The sequence below is a fragment of the Brachionichthys hirsutus genome, chromosome 20 (assembly GCF_040956055.1).
Source record: "Brachionichthys hirsutus isolate HB-005 chromosome 20, CSIRO-AGI_Bhir_v1, whole genome shotgun sequence".
Lineage (NCBI taxonomy): Eukaryota > Metazoa > Chordata > Actinopteri > Lophiiformes > Brachionichthyidae > Brachionichthys > Brachionichthys hirsutus.
Window position 1 is genome coordinate 1,145,102 of NC_090916.1, and position 17,221 is coordinate 1,162,322.

The following is a 17,221-nucleotide window of genomic DNA, read 5'->3' on the forward strand; positions in this document are numbered from 1 at the left end:
TCAGGATGCGGCTCCGTGGTGCCCGGACGTCTCCGCTCCCACTGGTCGATCGGCCCCCGCCGGTCCTGCCGCTCCGCCTCTGATCCGCTGGATGTGCTGCCACCTCCGCTGAAAGCAAAGCAATCCTTTGGTTTCCCGCCCTTCTTACCCCTGCCCCCCCCCCCCCGGCGCGCTCCTTTTTCGCCTCTACCATGCCGGTGTTGTCCACTTCCGACTTGCCCACCTCGTCTGCTTCCACCTCAATGGGGGCCTGCTCGGGTCCCGGCGTGGCTCCCCTGATGTCCGCCCACATCGACTGAGGCGGAGGCTCCAGAGACGTGTAGTGGAGCGTCGGCCGCTGGTGCTGGGCGTCCGCCTGTGGGGGGGGACTCTGGTGCTCCGGGTGCAGGTACTGGGTTTGCTGTTGGAGGTGATGCAGTGGCTGCAGAGGGTGCTGCGGCGGCTGGTGATGGAACTGATGCTGCTGGCGCCGATCCGTATTCAGTTTGGCCACGTTATGGACAAACTGCTTGGGCTGGCTTTTGAGAAACTTCTCAAATGTCTTGGAGGCCTTTTTGTTTGTCACAAACCAGTCCTGTTGAGAGAGAGAGAGAGAAGTGGAAATGCAAGCCAAGAAGCCTCAAGAAGTCGGACACGACGCGAGGATGAAGGCGCTCGTCTTCACCTGAGAATGGACCGAGTTGATGTGGTACTTCACGCCACTTTCAGAGTTAAACTCTTTACTGCAGATCAGACATCTGTACTTTCCAGCCTCAAAGTCCCCCTGAGACAAGAGAAGGGAACAGAAGAGTCACCAAGCTCTGGAAAACGGAGTAATCCATTCAAAGCGTACAGTGATGGATACGGTATTCCAAACTGACGAGACTTTATGAACAAGCGGGAAAACAAAAGCAGAAAACGATGCCTTTGCTTAAAAGCGACAGAGTGACCGGTTCACCTACGCCGCAGGCTCCTGGGGGTGGAAGGAAACCGGAGAACTCGGAGAGAACCCACACAGGACCCACACAGACAGGATTCAAACCCGGTACCTTCTTGCTGTGAGGCAACAGCGCTACCCACTACGCCACCGTGCTGCAAGCTTGCATCTGTTGCGTAATTGGCCGACATGTTTTACTGCAGAGACGAAAGGCCTACCCTCGTGCACAGTCCCAGATGAGCCTTCAGTCCAGACACGCTGGTGTAGGTGCTGCCACAACCCTGAGGAGGACAGGCAGCAAAATGTGGACTCAGCAAAGACACAACTCAGGAGAAAGACACTCAAAGGAGGACAGGCAGCAAAATGTGGACTCAGCAAAGACACTCAAAGGAGGACAGGCAGCAAAATGTGGACTCAGCAAAGACACAACTCAGGAGAAAGACACTCAAAGGAGGACATGCAGCAAAATGTGGACTCAGCAAAGACACAACTCAGGAGAAAGACACTCAAAGGAGGACATGCAGCAAAATGTGGACTCAGCACAGACACAACTCAGGAGAAAGACACTCAAAGGAGGACATGCAGCAAAATGTGGACTCAGCAAAGACACTCAAAGGAGGACAGGCAGCAAAATGTGGACTCGGCACAGACACAACTCAGGAGAAAGACACTCAAAGGACGACATGCAGCAAAATGTGGACTCAGCAAAGACACAACTCAGGAGAAAGACACTCAAAAGGAGGACATGCAGCAAAATGTGGACTCAGCAAAGACACAACTCAGGAGAAAGACACTCAAAGGAGGACAGGCAGCAAAATGTGGACTCAGCACAGACACTCAAAGGAGGACAGGCAGCAAAATGTGGACTCAGCAAAGACACAACTCAGGAGAAAGACACTCAAAAGGAGGACATGCAGCAAAATGTGGACTCAGCAAAGACACAACTCAGGAGAAAGACACTCAAAGGAGGACAGGCAGCAAAATGTGGACTCAGCACAAACACAACTCAGGAGAAAGACACTCAAAGGAGGACAGGCAGCAAGATGTGGACTGAGCAAAGACACAACTCAGGAGAAAGACACTCAAAGGAGGACAGGCAGCAAAATGTGGACTCAGCAAAGACACAACTCAGGAGAAAGACACTCAAAGGAGGACATGCAGCAAAATGTGGACTCAGCAAAGACACAACTCAGGAGAAAGACACTCAAAGGAGGACAGGCAGCAAAATGTGGACTCAGCACAGACACAACTCAGGAGAAAGACACTCAAAGGAGGACAGGCAGCAAGATGTGGACTGAGCAAAGACACAACTCAGGAGAAAGACACTCAGTCCCCTCTCATGACTACATGAAATAAAACACAGCATAACGCAGGTGAGGAACGGTGTTTTCCCTACCTGGTTGGGACACTGGACCTTCCTCTGCAGCTTCACTTCACTCTTCCACTTCCTGAGCACCTCCTGGCTGAAGGCGGGCAGGCCTGGGCGGGCGTATTTCAGCTTGGAGGAACACGGGGGACAGAGGCGTGTTAAAGCGGGGAGGCCCCTTCGACTAGGATACAACGCTCTCTTGCCTTTTTGTCGTCTGGCACCAGGTCGGACTGGAACTTCCTCTTGGGCCAGTCCTTGGGCAGCTCGTTGTTGGCGATCTCAGCCAGATGGAAGTTGGCCACCTGAGCCGACGCTCGCTGAACTCTGCCGCTGGCCGTCCGCACTGGGTCGGCCTCCCTCTGAGCCTTCAGCACCGGGTCTTCCTCGCTCTTCTGGGGCGTCTGGATCGCCGGAGCACAGAGGTTTGAACATGCAGAGTCCATTTCAATTAGGATTAGCATCTCAGTCAACCTTATTTTGGTGCGATGCTGAAATGCAGAGCAAGCCGAGTCTGATTTCCGGAGTGAATTTGCCGACTGAACCGCTTTCTGGACGGACTCACAGGAGCGTGCTCTGATTTCAGGTGGTACTCCAAACCGGCCTTGGACTTGTAGGCTTTCCCACAGTGAGAGCAGCTCAGCAGCATCTTCTCCAACTCGGACTCCTCCTTCCCACACTTCTTCATGTGGTACACGTAGCCCATGATGCTGGTGAAGGCGCCATTGCACCCCTGAGAGGAACGAAACACATTCAACACATCTTTTTCTCATCATAATCCAATAAATCCATTTCTGCAAAAACAAAAATGAGACTTGTTCCTTAATAACCTCTCTGGAGCATTTTAATTTGCCCAGCCTCTTGAGGATTTTACGCAGCTTGTCTTTGATGACGCGATCATCCAGGTCCTTCGTGTCGCCTGAAGATGGCTAAGAACAGAAGAAAGGCGAGGCGGTAAAACGAGCTGGCCAACGGACGCCACCGAGAGCGCGCCCTTAGCGCCTGGAGGCGGAAGCATCGTACCAGGTGGCTGTGGTCCGCCATGATGTGATACTTCATGCCCGTTGAGGATTTCAGCTGCTTCCCACAGTGTGGACAGGTGAAGGGTTGCTGCGGGTGGGACACGCAGCACAAACACAATGTCTGCCAGTACACCAGGATGCATTACTCGTTCTCACGGAGGCACCAGGCCGAAGGAAGGCGTGGCCAGCCCAGCTACACACTCTGAGCATGCTAAACTCCTTAAAGCTGTTGCTACCAGTCTGCAGTTCTCCATGTGCTTCTTCAGCCCCTCCACGGTCTTCCTGCTCACACTTTTACATTTCGGACAGGTGACTCTGCCTTTGGCCACAATCTGGAGCTGCCAGCATTCCTCCTGACTTCCTGGTGGACGACAACAAATGGATAATTACAAAATGGTGTAATTGATTTGTTCTTTATATATATATATATATATATATATGTATACGAGAGAGAGAGAGAGAGAGAGAGAGAGAGAGACCCATGAGCTGCAAGGCAGATGATCGGCTGTAGACAGACGCGATTATCTTGTCTACAAGATAATGGATGGATGGAATATATAAAGATCTGAGCACCTTTTTAGTTTCTCTTTATATTTCAGCCTTATTCTTTATGTAGAAAAAGTAGTTCAGTCAAATCAAACGACATTTGTTGCTTCACTTCTCAATTCTAAATTCACCAAGTCGAGTAAAAAAAAACAAAGCCAGCTTTACTCAAGCCTTAGCCTGCGAGGAATGATTCTTGTGGCGGTGCTGATGATTCTGATTCTGATCAGCCGGCTCTCGGATCAATAAGCAGCAGTGTTTGGCCAGCTGGCCTCACCTGGGGGGTAGGAAGGAGGCTCTTTCTTGGTGGACAAGCAGAAAGGTTTCTGATCCTCGCTCTGTTGGACCGTCGAAGCGTCACCAACACCGGCTCCATCTGAACCTGGAACATGAGTCACCAGAACAATGGAATTACCACAAGCTTGACCTTTCTCCTTGTGCTCCACACATCAAGGGATATATTAAGGTTTCAGGAATATCCTCTAATCAGGAATAAATTATAAAAGTGAGGAGATGACCGGAGATTTGAAGCGGAGACTCACCGGAGACTCTGCCCTCTGGTGGCTGTGGGAAGTTACTACCAGTCGGGCCTTGCTCCATCTCTGGCCTCTGGACTTTCTTCATGTTCAAGTCTTGAAGAGCCACACGGAGGACAGTCATTCTCCAAGTCCACCCAACTAACGCACATTCACGGCGGCCCCACCTCGACACCTCGCACACCTCAGATCCTTATTCCTGATGCATGCGTAAAATCGTAGGCAATTCTCCCACACGCAGAATTTAAATACATCAATACTACTTGCATACACACGAGCAGGGCCAGCCCAGTTTGGAGTATTACTCGCTCCGTACTGAACATCGGTGACTCGTGTTTGAACCCACCAGGTCTCCAGACATTCTCTCTCTCTCTGCTGTTGCTCCACCCTTGGTCTGGGCTTCGACCAGTTCCCCACACCTGCTCTGGCCCCGAGGATCCTCCTGGATCCCCGCCGGTGCTCCAAACCTGGGTCTGTCCTCGCTCTCTGCTGGCTGCCCAGCTCTGCTCGGGACCGCGTGCTTGGCTGGTCATCCAGGTTTGATCCGGTCCAGCATGAGCCCCGTCCCGACCTGGGATCCACGTCTGATCTGGAGTGCAGTGTCCTGCCCGGTCTCTGCCGGAGTTCCAGGCGTGCTCCTGTGATCTGCCTCTGCCTGGGGCCCAGGTCTCGGGGCCTCTGACCCTGCCGGAGGTCCAGCTCTGCTCCCTGCTGGCCTCCAGACTTTGGGGCCACACATTGCTCGCCACCACTCTTGGAGGAAGCCTTGCAGCGGGTGGAGCCACCGACCCCGGTTCGGCGCCATTGGCCAGGCCACCTGATGACATCACCGAACAGCTGGCGGTTGGGTAATCTACGGTTCCTATGGAAACACTCTGGAGTTCCTCGTATCTGAGGAAAAACATCATTTCATATTACATTTTTTGGGAGTCTTTTTTTTTTTTTACTGATGTGGGAGTGAACTTTGTTATCAGCGTAAATAAACTTTTGTTCCAATAATGATTTTGGCTTCCAACAATAATATAAACGAAAATCCTCCGACTATTTTATTACGCAACATTCCATTTTGCAAAGGAGGATTCTGACCAATCAAACCAGTTCTAGATACAGACGGTGCTAATCGAGTTGAGGAAGCCTCATCTTCACACAAACATGAAAAATACCCGACAAAACAAAAACTTCTAGTTTGTCAGAAAAGGTTTACTCAAACTCAGACTTCTATTTATCAGGAAATCATCAGGTGTGTCTCACCTTTTTTTACTGCAAGTTCTTTTCATCTTTACAGCATCTTGAGCTCGATCCTCTTCATCCTGAAGCATTCAGGTACAAAGAATGTAAAGAGACGGCGTGCATCGAGCCAACCGACCCGGAACCGGACAAGCGCTCAGACATTTGGAATCTACAACAGTGTGTCCGATCGGACACGAAACCGGTTCTTACCTTGGGATACCCGAGCGAATGCAAGTCACAAGTTGGTTCCGGCATTCGCTGAACGGCTGCTGGAGAGGCGAAAAGGAAGTGGCCTGAATTTGCACCGACGTGTCCGCCCCGCCCCGCCTTGAATCGGTGACTTGTCTTTACCTGGACAATGCGTTCCACTTCTCAGCTGTGACTGGACAGACCTTCTCCTTCTTGGGACGTACACCGGTGACATGTCCCCCCCGCTGGGCGCACGGTCCATTCTCGGAGGCCGCCCCAATTCACTGCAGGAATCCCCACTGAAGACGCAGAAGAGGAAACCATCGCATCGGTAAGGTGGCGGAAAGCAATTCAGAAAAACGAGCCGACCTCGAGTGCGTGTTCAGTGACCAGATCCGATCCGTCGGCGGTTTCAGAACCGAATCACAAGAGAACAGGTTAAACATTTCATGCTCGCTGGATTCTCAGCGCCGACTGTCCGGGTGTCCAACGTTTAACTACTGATGCGTCTCCGGCAGCTCGGAACCATCTGGATCGGACTCAGAAGGTTTGGGACGCAGCTCTCTGGTGCCGCGACACCGAACCGGACCTTTTGGACAACAAACAAACAAACATGGCTGACGAGAGACGCCCTTAGAGGAAACAAACGTCAACTCACCTTGTGGGTGAGTTGAGTTATGGGTAACTAGTTTGACTAGTTCAGCCGTGGGTTTAGCTCTAATGGTGGATCCACAGTGGGGACAAACGAAGTCTCCCACAAGCGGGCTGTCCTTACGGGCTGTCTGTCCCTGCCGCTGCAGGACACCCCGGTATGTCCACGGTGTCCCCTGCTGACACCAGGCGTGAACGTGGACGGCTCCCACCCGTGTCACGTTCAAGGCCAAACACCCCAACTAAGCATCGCAGACAATCAGTCTGTCCTTCAAGTGTCCACTGTCTCGGTCAGTCCACGGCGGGAGGGGACACTTTACCTCCATCATTACTCAACGTGTGGATGAATAAAATAACATCAAGAAAACACGCCTGAACGCTGACGTCAGAGCAGAACTTGTTAGCTAATGAAGCTAGCGAGGCTAACGAGGCTCCTCGGCGGAGACACCGGAGCCTGGTCCTGCTGACCGGGGACAAACGGAAGACAGCCTACCGTCGGACGGGTCGCCTCCATGCCGTCGGGCCCGGCCTCCTCTGTCGCCGCTCCCCCCGCGGTGAGAACCCGCAGGACGGCTGCTGCGCTCACAGAGGCCTGGTCCAGGTGTTCCGACTCCGGGACAGCAGAACGCACCGCCCGCACCATCCGGACGGAGTCCCGCAAAACGCCCCCCCTACCGGAGACCAGACCGGCGTCTGCTGCTGCTTTCAGGGGCTGTCGGAAATACGGAGACGCTTCTGTTTTCATTCGGTCGCTCTGGTTCCACGCGCTGCTGCTGCTTTCAGGGGCTGTCGGAAATACGGAAACGCTTCTGTTTTCATTCGGTCGCTCTGGTTCCACGCGCTGCTGCTGCTTTCAGGGGCTGTCGGAAATACGGAGACGCTTCTGTTTTCATTAGGTCGCTCTGGTTCCACGCGCTGCTGCTGCTTTCAGGGGCTGTCGGAAATACGGAGACGCTTCTGTTTTCATTAGGTCGCTCTGGTTCCACGCGCTGCTGCTGCTTTCAGGGGCTGTCGGAAATACGGAGACGCTTCTGTTTTCATTAGCTCGCTCTGTTCCACGCGCTGCTGCTGCTTTCAGGGGCTGTCGGAAATACGGGGACGCTTCTGTTTTCATTAGGTCGCTCTGGTTCCACGCGCTGCTGCTGCTTTCAGGGGCTGTCGGAAATACGGAGACGCTTCTGTTTTCATTCGGTCGCTCTGGTTCCACGCGCTGCTGCTGCTTTCAGGGGCTGTCGGACATACGGAGACGCTTCTGTTTTCATTAGCTCGCTCTGTTCCACGCGCTGCTGCTGCTTTCAGGGGCTGTCGGAAATACGGAGACGCTTCTGTTTTCATTAGGTCGCTCTGGTTCCACGCGCTGCTGCTGCTTTCAGGGGCTGTCGGACATACGGGGATCCATGTCAGAGGAAGAATTTCATCTGCAATTCTCTGGATGGATAGTATTAATCTGAGAAGAGTTTTGACTGATTGATTTGAAGATTTAATACCATTTTATAATTCTTGTAATGCAAATTTAAACAGTAAAACTCATCAAATATGGTATGAAAAACTTACTAGCTTGTCCTTTAAAGCAGTTCTTTAGTACAGCAAATCATCTACATAGATTATAGTTAATCTAATTAATCATAATTTAAAAAATAATCCAGGAACTCACTGTGTTTTAGACACAAGGGCCCTTTTTCCTAAAAAAAAAATCAGATAACTAAAATGTCAAGATAGGAGGAATAGAGAATAAGGAAATAAAGAAACTAGTTTCTACAAAGTCGCTTGTTACTGTCTTGGTCAAGGTAATTAGAAATCACCATCATCGCTATGGTTACTGGTCAGCAATGATGCTTTCCTTAGATCTGCCTCCTGCCATATAAAGTAGCATCACCTGGATTCTACTCCTATCATTACTACACCTGTTCCTCCGTAGTTCACGAGTTAAAACCAAAAGCATATTTTTCCCATCATGGTGAATCTGGATCGATTATTTATCAACATAAAACGGATTTCCTGAACTCTTTGAATGATTTCATCTCCATTATCTCCGTGATATATTGATTAAGGTGCCTTTTTCCTACCCATTTTGGTAACCCAACACATCAACCCCTTCCAAAGAGTAAATATAGCCTATATCTCTGTGAGATGGATCTATAATCTATAATCATGAGGATCCACCCTGTGCGTTTTTCTTTTTTACGTTAACTAGCGACCCCCCCCCCCCCCCCCCCCCCTCCCCTCAGGGATCTGCTCCGCCCTCGTCAACACTTCCCGTCAGGGGTAGAAACATTATCAAACACGTGATTGATCCGGAGAAGAAGAAAGGAAGCGAGAGAAGCGGCATTATCTGGGGAGGGTGCGCACTGTGGCTTCAATCTGGGTTTGGCAACAGAACACGCATTAATGGCGATGACGTCACCCGTCCGGACCGCGTCCTAACCCGGCCCACAGGCTGCTGCGCGGCTCTTGTTGTTGTTGGACTAGGAGGAGTCTGCAACTTGCTGCCTGTTCTCCTCTAACGTTCTCCTCTCTCTCTCTCTCTCTCTCTCTCTGTTCGATCTGATAATCATTTCATTGATCGGCTGAAGGATGGCGCTGCAGGGGGCACTAGAAGGGGACTACCAGGCGGTGTCGTAAGTAGACATGGAGAGTTGTTGGAATAAAACATGTAATGTTTTGTACTGCCCCCCCCCCCCCCCCCCCCCACACACACGTATTGTGGGTCGGTACCAGGTTGAAGGCGTTTTTCTGTCTTTGTCTTCCAGACGGACCGACCAGAAACCTGGTAAGAAGTTCCATTTCCTTGTTTCATGGAGGCTCAGCTTTACTCTGTGATGATGGCAATTCCATTTCTGGGTTTAAAGATAATAAAGTAAATCTAGCAGTTTAATTAGATTATAAATCAAGTGATTGCCAGAAAGATGTTCATTGAAATAAATGTCTGCTCAACTGCATTGCTGCTGAAGGATGTCCGCCTGTGACGAGGCAGATTATGACCACAGCCATATTTCAGTACTGCATCGTAGAAGTATTATTATAAACTGGGTGTTGTTCTTCTCTCATTGTTCTAATGCACACCAAACGTCTTCCTCCCACTGCGGCAGCTTCACATTAAAAGCAGGGAGGTGAAATGCATTTGTCTGGGCCATCAATCTACTCGAGCTCTGAACCTGCACCTCAGAGGAACAGAACTATTTCATCTTATATGAAACATGCTGAGTACTTTTTACAAAAACCTTTTACTGTCAATTTGTTTATTTTTTAAGCATTATAATATAAAACACAGTACATACATAATGCATGTATTACAGTAATTTGATATGTGAAAGGTTCACCCCAAGGAGGCTATTCAAAGCTCATGATAGCAATGAATTCACCTTCAATGTGTTTGGAGGTGAGAGAACCCTGGAGAACCCACGCAGACATGGGGAGAACATGCAACCGCCTCGCAGATGGGCCCGAGGTGGAATTGAACCAATGACCTTCTTGCTATGAGGCAACAGCACTATCTACTGCGCCACTGTGTGTGGCGAGTCAACGCATGACGCATTCACACATGATAGCCAAGAGTCTGCAGATTTCTACGTGACAACTTTGCTGTTTCAGATCATCCCTGGGCTGCTTCATGTTAATCTGGAATTGATTGAAAACTCACCGACTGATGTGCCATTCACACATTATTCTCTGTCTTTAGCGTCATGGAAAAGGTTCTTTGTCCACTTGGCCGGACAAACTAACGGCGTTCATCTTCAATTCGTTAAATTGCTTAAAAACATGCGTCAAAAGGAGGTGTCCTCTCCTGGAGAATGTGACTATGTCCTGGTTGTCTGTCCCGTGACTTCACGAGTAGGAGCAGACGTCAGTGATGCTCTGGAACATATTCAAGGTAGGAAATGCCTTCAACCATCGTTTGGCAAATCTCACACTGATTAGCGAGTATTCTCTTTCCAACTTCAAAGGGAGCTTCTGTAAGTCTTGTTCTGTTGCCCCTTTGGCCTGGGCTGGAGTAAAAACCGAACTATTCTCACCTCTTACTGTCGATGCTGCGTCCCTGCTTACAGCCGATAAACCCATCATTCTGCTGATGATGCATCACACCCCGAATCCGGACGTTGTTATAGCTGAAACCAGGCGACAGGTGTGCAACCCCAACATCCACCTCACTGTGGACTTCCTGTTCCACAACGGCAAACTCCTCAAGTGCAACCGCAATAAATTTGCATGGATTCAGGTCATGGCATTTATTGCTCAGTCCTACCAAGACGACTCTAAAACGGTAATGGATAACTTTACTTGACTTGACTTTGCCATAATTACTATTCATTAATTCTCTACTTCTCCCAATTTTCATGGCCTCCATCTGAAACGATGTCATCAATTGTAAGTGCAACACCATCCTTGTAAACTGGAGATGAAAATCGATTTGCGTTGCTCTGTAAACCAGGTTTCAAAGAGAAATATGCAGGACTTCTGGGCTACTCTATAAAAAAAATCATTGAAAAGAAACCTTTAATGTCCTTTTAAGTTCCTTTTCAAAATTCATGAAATTGAAATTATTATTCTAACATACTGCACTAGAAATCTTTTGTGTATTTTTTATGTGTACAGTATATCAAACCCGGTGACTAATGTTTCTATTTGCTTTTATTTTAGGGCTGATGGACCCACAGAGGAAGATTATTCTGATCGTGTCAGTGGGTTTTATCGTGCTGATCGTGGCAATGATGATCATTGTGACATGCTTTCTGGTTTAACGGGTGAAGAAATGACATCCATGAGGGCTTTCACGAGCACCTGTAACAAAACCCAAAGGAATTTAATCGCATGTTGCTGGAGTCTCACCATAAATCATTATTGAGGGACAAAATAAATGTTCCTTCTAATGTATGTATCCGTCATCTTTAATGGAAGGATTATTATTATTGTTAATTCAGTGTAGTCTGAAGACTGGGTAAATCATCTTTTTATAATACGGCCACCCAAGGGTGGAACGGTTTGACTCCCGCCCTCAAAACATGCACCTCTTTGGCCTCCTTCAAAACGGCCCTAAAAATACACCTTTCAGGGGGACAGAAATGGAGATAGTCATCACGACTCTCTCCGGATCCACCCCCCCCCCCACCCCTTTTTTGTTGTCCACCAACGTTGCACATATTAATTGTCTTTGTAATTTATTGTAATTTATGTAATTTATTGTCATTCATTGTCACTGTGCATCAGTGGTGTAATTTATTTTAGATTTATTGTTAGTTTGCATCGGTGGTGTAAAATCATTTTATTTTTCTAGTGTTACTTTGCATCAATTGAGTAACTGAATATTGGTTTTATTTTTATTTGTATTGTGAAATTTGTATTGTTAAATGTCGATGATTTATGTACGAAGGGCTTTCTTGAAATGCTCCTCTTAGGCAGGATGTTTGACCTTATTTGTACTGTAATACATGCTACTGTGTGACTGTACTTGTACTCTAACATTCTATCTAATAAATATATTCATCATCATCATTCACTGATATGGTATAAGATGATGATAAAAAAAATGATGAGTTTGTTTGTGAATGTAAAGCCAAGTTCCTGACAAAAGCTAATTCACGACCAATGATGGTGTTTTTTTAGTTGCAGGTTTTGTTGCATGATGTGTGTAAATATGTGTGTGTAGAGTTGTGTATCTATAATCATTGCGGCTGTGCTCATCAAATCAATATCATAAATCTCTCCTTTACAAACAATAATCAATAAATCTTTTGTTGTATTGTTCGTGTAACTTTGTCCGTGAAGGTGTTGCTTTGCAGATGAACAAATCCGTTGTAAGAATCCATGTGAAGAGACATCTGGATCTGATCCAGAATGAGCTCAAGAATAAATATTACAGTTTAACATTAAAACACATTTAAGGATTCAAAAATCTGTTATAAAAATACACATCAATTCTGATTCACTTTTACTTTTCCTGGTTGGTGTATAAAGATACCAAGAACATTCTAGAACCTTCTGGTGCTGATCCAGATCACCGTGTGGACGGTGTAGATCCAGTTAGGAGGGGAACGAGCTGCTTGGGGGAGGTCTGTGCTCTCTGAGCGATGTTCTAGTTTTGTATTTCATCTTTCCCAAATCAAAGAAGTGTTCAACAACGGACACACATCAAGACAAAAATCATTTTATTGCAAAATTGTCGACATTTATTGCTCAGTAAAAATATGAATTAAACTAGTAGTACATGTATTTACAACCTGCTTAAGGGACAATCCCATAATTAACGTGATGTTAAACGTTCCTCGTTCGATGGACCGCTATGACGTCACGGTCTGCTGCCTTCGTGCGTCATAATGCGTCGGGGATTGGTTCGTGAAGCGAAAGTGAAAGTGCTATGAATGGATCTGTTTTTCTTTCGTCTTTTGGACGGACGCGTCACGAACACAGCACGGAAGGCATTTTCTGTTCGGTAAGTAGCCTTTAAAGATGAAAACGCACGAGTTCCCGCAGAGCAGCTGTAATAAAGTAACGTCTTTATTAGTTAAATGTGACTAAACGTTCCCGTTTCTTGATCTCCTCCACAGAGACATGGCCAGCAGAGCAGCAACCTGTAAGGAAACAAAGTTTAACACATGCTTTGATCATTTCTGTTTGGAATATAAACCGTATTTAGGGTTTAAAAGCCTTCTCAGCCGAAACAAAAGAACCAGATGGGTTCACTTCAAACAGCCTGAAGCGTTGAGAAGTGAAAGCAGCTTATTTTTAAACATTAATCTTTCAGCAGCAGAGTTCTTGCAGTTACAGGAGGTCATGGGGTCTGTCCCTTTGTTTATTTTTATAGTGAACAGTATAACTCAAAAAGGTTTGAAGGGACATTGTCCCTGGGAGGTTCGTCCAGAAGAGACGATGAATCCAGTTTCACAGTTCAAGTTTATGTTTCTGTTGAATTCATGCAGTGGCTCCAAAGTAGGAAGTACCAGACGGTAAATCTACAGTCTGGTTTGAGGAGTAATGTTCTCTTAAACACTCGTATCCTTTAATGACTTTGAGCGTATCATAAAGAATGTCTGTTCAATCGTTTTAATGTTTGTACTGGTTTCTCGCTCATTTATTGATCACGTACCTGCTTTATATCACCTTTGACTTTGTATGGCTGCTAACCTGTCATTTGAATTTGATTGATCGATCATTACACAATGACGTCACACGTCACAATTTTATTTGCTGTACTAATGACTAACACGTTTCTCTATCTCTAGTGACATGGGTTCAATTCTTAATCCAGTTGAAGGGAAACACATCTGGAGCTCATCTTGATTTTGTTAAAAAACTTCAAGACATTGGACATCATCCGGCGGACACTCTTGAAGAAAGTGACTACATTCTGGTTTTCTGTCCCATCGCATCACGAGTTGGAACAGACGTCAGTGAGGCCCTGTCGGACATCACAGGTAGGAAGGAAATGTATCCTTCATTTGGCTCACATCACACTGATCAGTTAAAGGTAGGAATGGCAATGTATTTGTTTACTGTCAACAAAGAGATTATTAAAACAAAGATGATTCGTTTTAGGGACTATGGCATTGGTGGAGTTGTGTGAGCTGTACTTAGTGTTGTCTAGTTAATGTAGTATATATTGTTTGTGTAGTGTAGTTAGTGTAGTCTAGTTAATGTAGTATAGTTTGTGTAGTGTAGTGTAGTTAATGTAGTATAGTTTGTGTAGTGTAGTGTAGTTAATGTAGTATATATAGTCTGTGTAGTTTAGTTAGTGTAGTGTAGTTAATGTAGTATATATAGTCTGTGTAGTTTAGTTAGTGTAGTGTAGTTAATGTAGTATATATAGTCTGTGTAGTTTAGTTAGTGTAGTGTAGTTAATGTAGTATATATAGTTTGTAGTTTAGTTAGTGTAGTATAGTTTGTGTAGTGTAGTGTAGTTAATGTAGTATATATAGTCTGTGTAGTTTAGTTAGTGTAGTGTAGTTAATGTAGTATATATAGTCTGTGTAGTTTAGTTAGTGTAGTGTAGTTAATGTAGTATATATAGTTTGTAGTTTAGTTAGTGTAGTATAGTTTGTGTAGTGTAGTGTAGTTAATGTAGTATATATAGTTTGTGTAGTTTAGTTAGTGTAGTCTAGTTAATGTAGTATATATAGTTTGTGTAGTGTAGTTAGTGTAGTCTAGTTAATGTAGTATATATTGTTTGTGTAGTTTAGTTAGTGTAGTGTAGTTAATGTAGTATATATAGTTTGTAGTTTAGTTAGTGTAGTGTAGTTAATGTAGTATAGTTTGTGTAGTGTAGTGTAGTTAATGTAGTATATATAGTCTGTGTAGTTTAGTTAGTGTAGTGTAGTTAATGTAGTATATATAGTTTGTGTAGTTTAGTTAGTGTAGTGTAGTTAATGTAGTATATATAGTTTGTGTAGTTTAGTTAGTGTAGTGTAGTTAATGTAGTATATATAGTTTGTGTAATGTAGAACTTTAATGTATTGTAGTATGGGTGTAGAAAAAAAATTATTTGGCAAGTTATATTGATATTTTGTTTACCCAGCAAGTATCAATTTTTCATCCGCAAATATCGATGTATTAAAGGTCCCATATTATGAAAAACTCACTTTTCCCACGTTTCTACACTATTATGGTGATTTTGGGTCCTTAACCCAAAAACAGACAAATAAACCATCAAGTCAATCCTCCGTAGTTTGGTAGGTCTGTAATCACCCCCTGAAACACATCTGGAAGAAATAGCACCCCTCATGACACCGGTTGGGGCAAATGTGCACAAGATGTGCGTGCGTCCCCGTGTCTGCGCTCTCTACACTGTGATGGTGACGAGGAAGCTGAGCTGAAAGGTGAAGCTCTCCATTTACCGGTCGATCTCCGTTCCTACCTTCACCTGTGGTCACGAGCTTCGGGTAGTGACCACAGTAGTTCTTTTTGGTGGTAATGGTCCGGCGAAAACGGGCAAAAATGTTTTAGTGTGTGGTAAACGCTTTGAACGTGTAGTTAGTTTAGTGTCGTTAGTTTAGTGTAGTTGGTGTAGTTAGTTTAGTGTAGTTAGTTTAGTGTATTTAGTGCAATGAGATAATTGTCTCTGGCTGTTTCTGATCGATGGTTCTCTCATCTCTCATCAGGTGGTAAACCAATAATTCTGGTGCTGATGTATCCGACCTTCAGAGGCGACTATGCTGTGCCTGACACCCGGGGACTGGTGGACAACCCAAACGTCCAACTCACTACCAGCTGTCTCTTCAATCACGGCCGACTCCTGAAGTGTCGCACCAATGACATTGGATGGTCTGAGGTCCAGAACTTTTTTGGAGTTTTTCATCAAAAGAGAAACTGTGAGTATAATTGTAATCACCGACTTCAGATGACAGATCACATTTTTCCACCTCGCTCTGATGACTTGTAGACATGATGAAGTCTCGGGCAGCACACTATTAGACAGCTGGGCCGGTTTCATCTCTGTAGCTTGTTGAAACGTAACCATGTAATCCAAGTTGTACTTTAAAATCACGACCCAAAGTGTTCCATTCATTTGCTTTGCATGTCATTAATTCAATGTTAGAGTTTTGTGGACAGATTTAGTGTTACTACATTTGCCCCCCCCCCCAAAAAATAGTTGTTTTGGTAGAAATCTCTTTCATTATCGAATTCTGTTATTGCTTTCAACAATGTTGATGTTGTTTTTACAAAACACCATCATTTTAGGGGTTTTTGGGCTGTAAACGTTACTTGATGTCTGATTGATTGTTGTCTTTTTTTCAGGGCTCTGCAACAACCGGAAGTTGGTTTGTGCTGTTGTTGCTTTGCTGCTGGTCTTCATGATTGTGCTGCTATCTGTTTTGCTCAGAAGATAGATCTGTGAGGTGCATGATGAAACCGGTTCTCCTGCTCCACAAGAACAACAAGCTGTCCATAAAATACATTCAATTCAATTCAATTTTATTTCTATAGCACCAGATCATACCAGAAAGTAATCTCAAGGCACTTTACAGGTGTAGCAGGGAAAGACGGAACCCAACTTGACCCACAAGAAAGAGCAAGCACTTTGGAGACGGATGCAAGGAAAAACTTCCTTTTACCAGGCAGAAACTTTGGACAGAACCTAAGAAAAAGAGAGCGGTAGAAAGACAGATAGACAATGACAGAGCAGGAGAGACAGAGACAAGGACAGAGATAATGAACAGCCACAGGTCCAGGTTCTGCAGCACCACTAGAATACGGATATAAGTCCAACGTGTACATGTATGTAAATACTGCAGCAGGTTTCTGGTCCAATTACCTTCACATGTTTAACAGAATTGTGTTATTATTGCAGTAAAATTGCAAACCTGATGTTTTCGGACGTTGCTATCGATAATTCATTAATTCGTCCTCTGAACTTAATGGTTGAGAGGCGGGTTACACCCTGCACAAGCCGCCAGTCCATCACACGGCGACACAAACATGCACGCACACAACCCTATCGACAATTCAGTGTAACCAATTCACCTAATTTGCATTTGATGCATTTCAATCACAGATATATTAATATCCTAACTGTAACGGTCAGTGCTCGATGACGATGGGGTCTAAATGATTTTCAGAGAGTTTGCTGTCAATAAAAAATAAATCAGACTATCCTTCAGAGTTACTCTGATTGAATTGAAGCTTTTACCAAGGTCACAGTGAAACATTTAGATCAGAAAATTAGTCGTCATTAATTAGATACGTTTCTGGTCAGAACTAAAGAGCAAATTCAGTGTGGCCAGTGACGTACTGACTTCCAAAACCATTTTCTACATCATGACAAAAGTAACTTTGCAAC

General features: G+C 45.6%; 1 protein-coding gene across 1 annotated transcript; it reads right to left on the reverse strand.

The window, feature by feature from the left end:
• On the reverse strand, window positions 1-7,096 carry znf512 (zinc finger protein 512). The gene is made up of 14 exons (XM_068754038.1): window positions 6,947-7,096; window positions 4,803-5,274; window positions 4,390-4,479; window positions 4,125-4,229; window positions 3,541-3,665; window positions 3,306-3,392; window positions 3,113-3,211; window positions 2,828-3,015; window positions 2,489-2,642; window positions 2,313-2,414; window positions 1,135-1,197; window positions 665-763; window positions 191-574; window positions 1-108 (listed from the first exon to the last, which is right to left on the reverse strand). The coding sequence occupies exons 1-14, from the start codon at window positions 7,094-7,096 to the stop codon at window positions 1-3; spliced, it is 2,226 nt and encodes a 741-aa protein (XP_068610139.1).
• Window positions 7,097-17,221: the final 10,125 nt, after the last annotated feature.

Bases quoted from the DNA above. Each gene is read 5' to 3' on its own strand.
- znf512 (XM_068754038.1), bottom strand. From the start codon at position 7,096: ATGGTGCGGGCGGTGCGTTCTGCTGTCCCGGAGTCGGAACACCTGGAC. The intron at 4,230-4,389 runs GTGAGTCTCCGC...CTCATGTTCCAG, and splicing joins ACCAGAGGGCAGAGTCTCCG to GTTCAGATGGAGCCGGTGTT. The intron at 2,643-2,827 runs GTTCAGTCGGCA...GAAGGCTCAGAG, and splicing joins GTGAGTCCGTCCAGAAAGCG to GGAGGCCGACCCAGTGCGGA.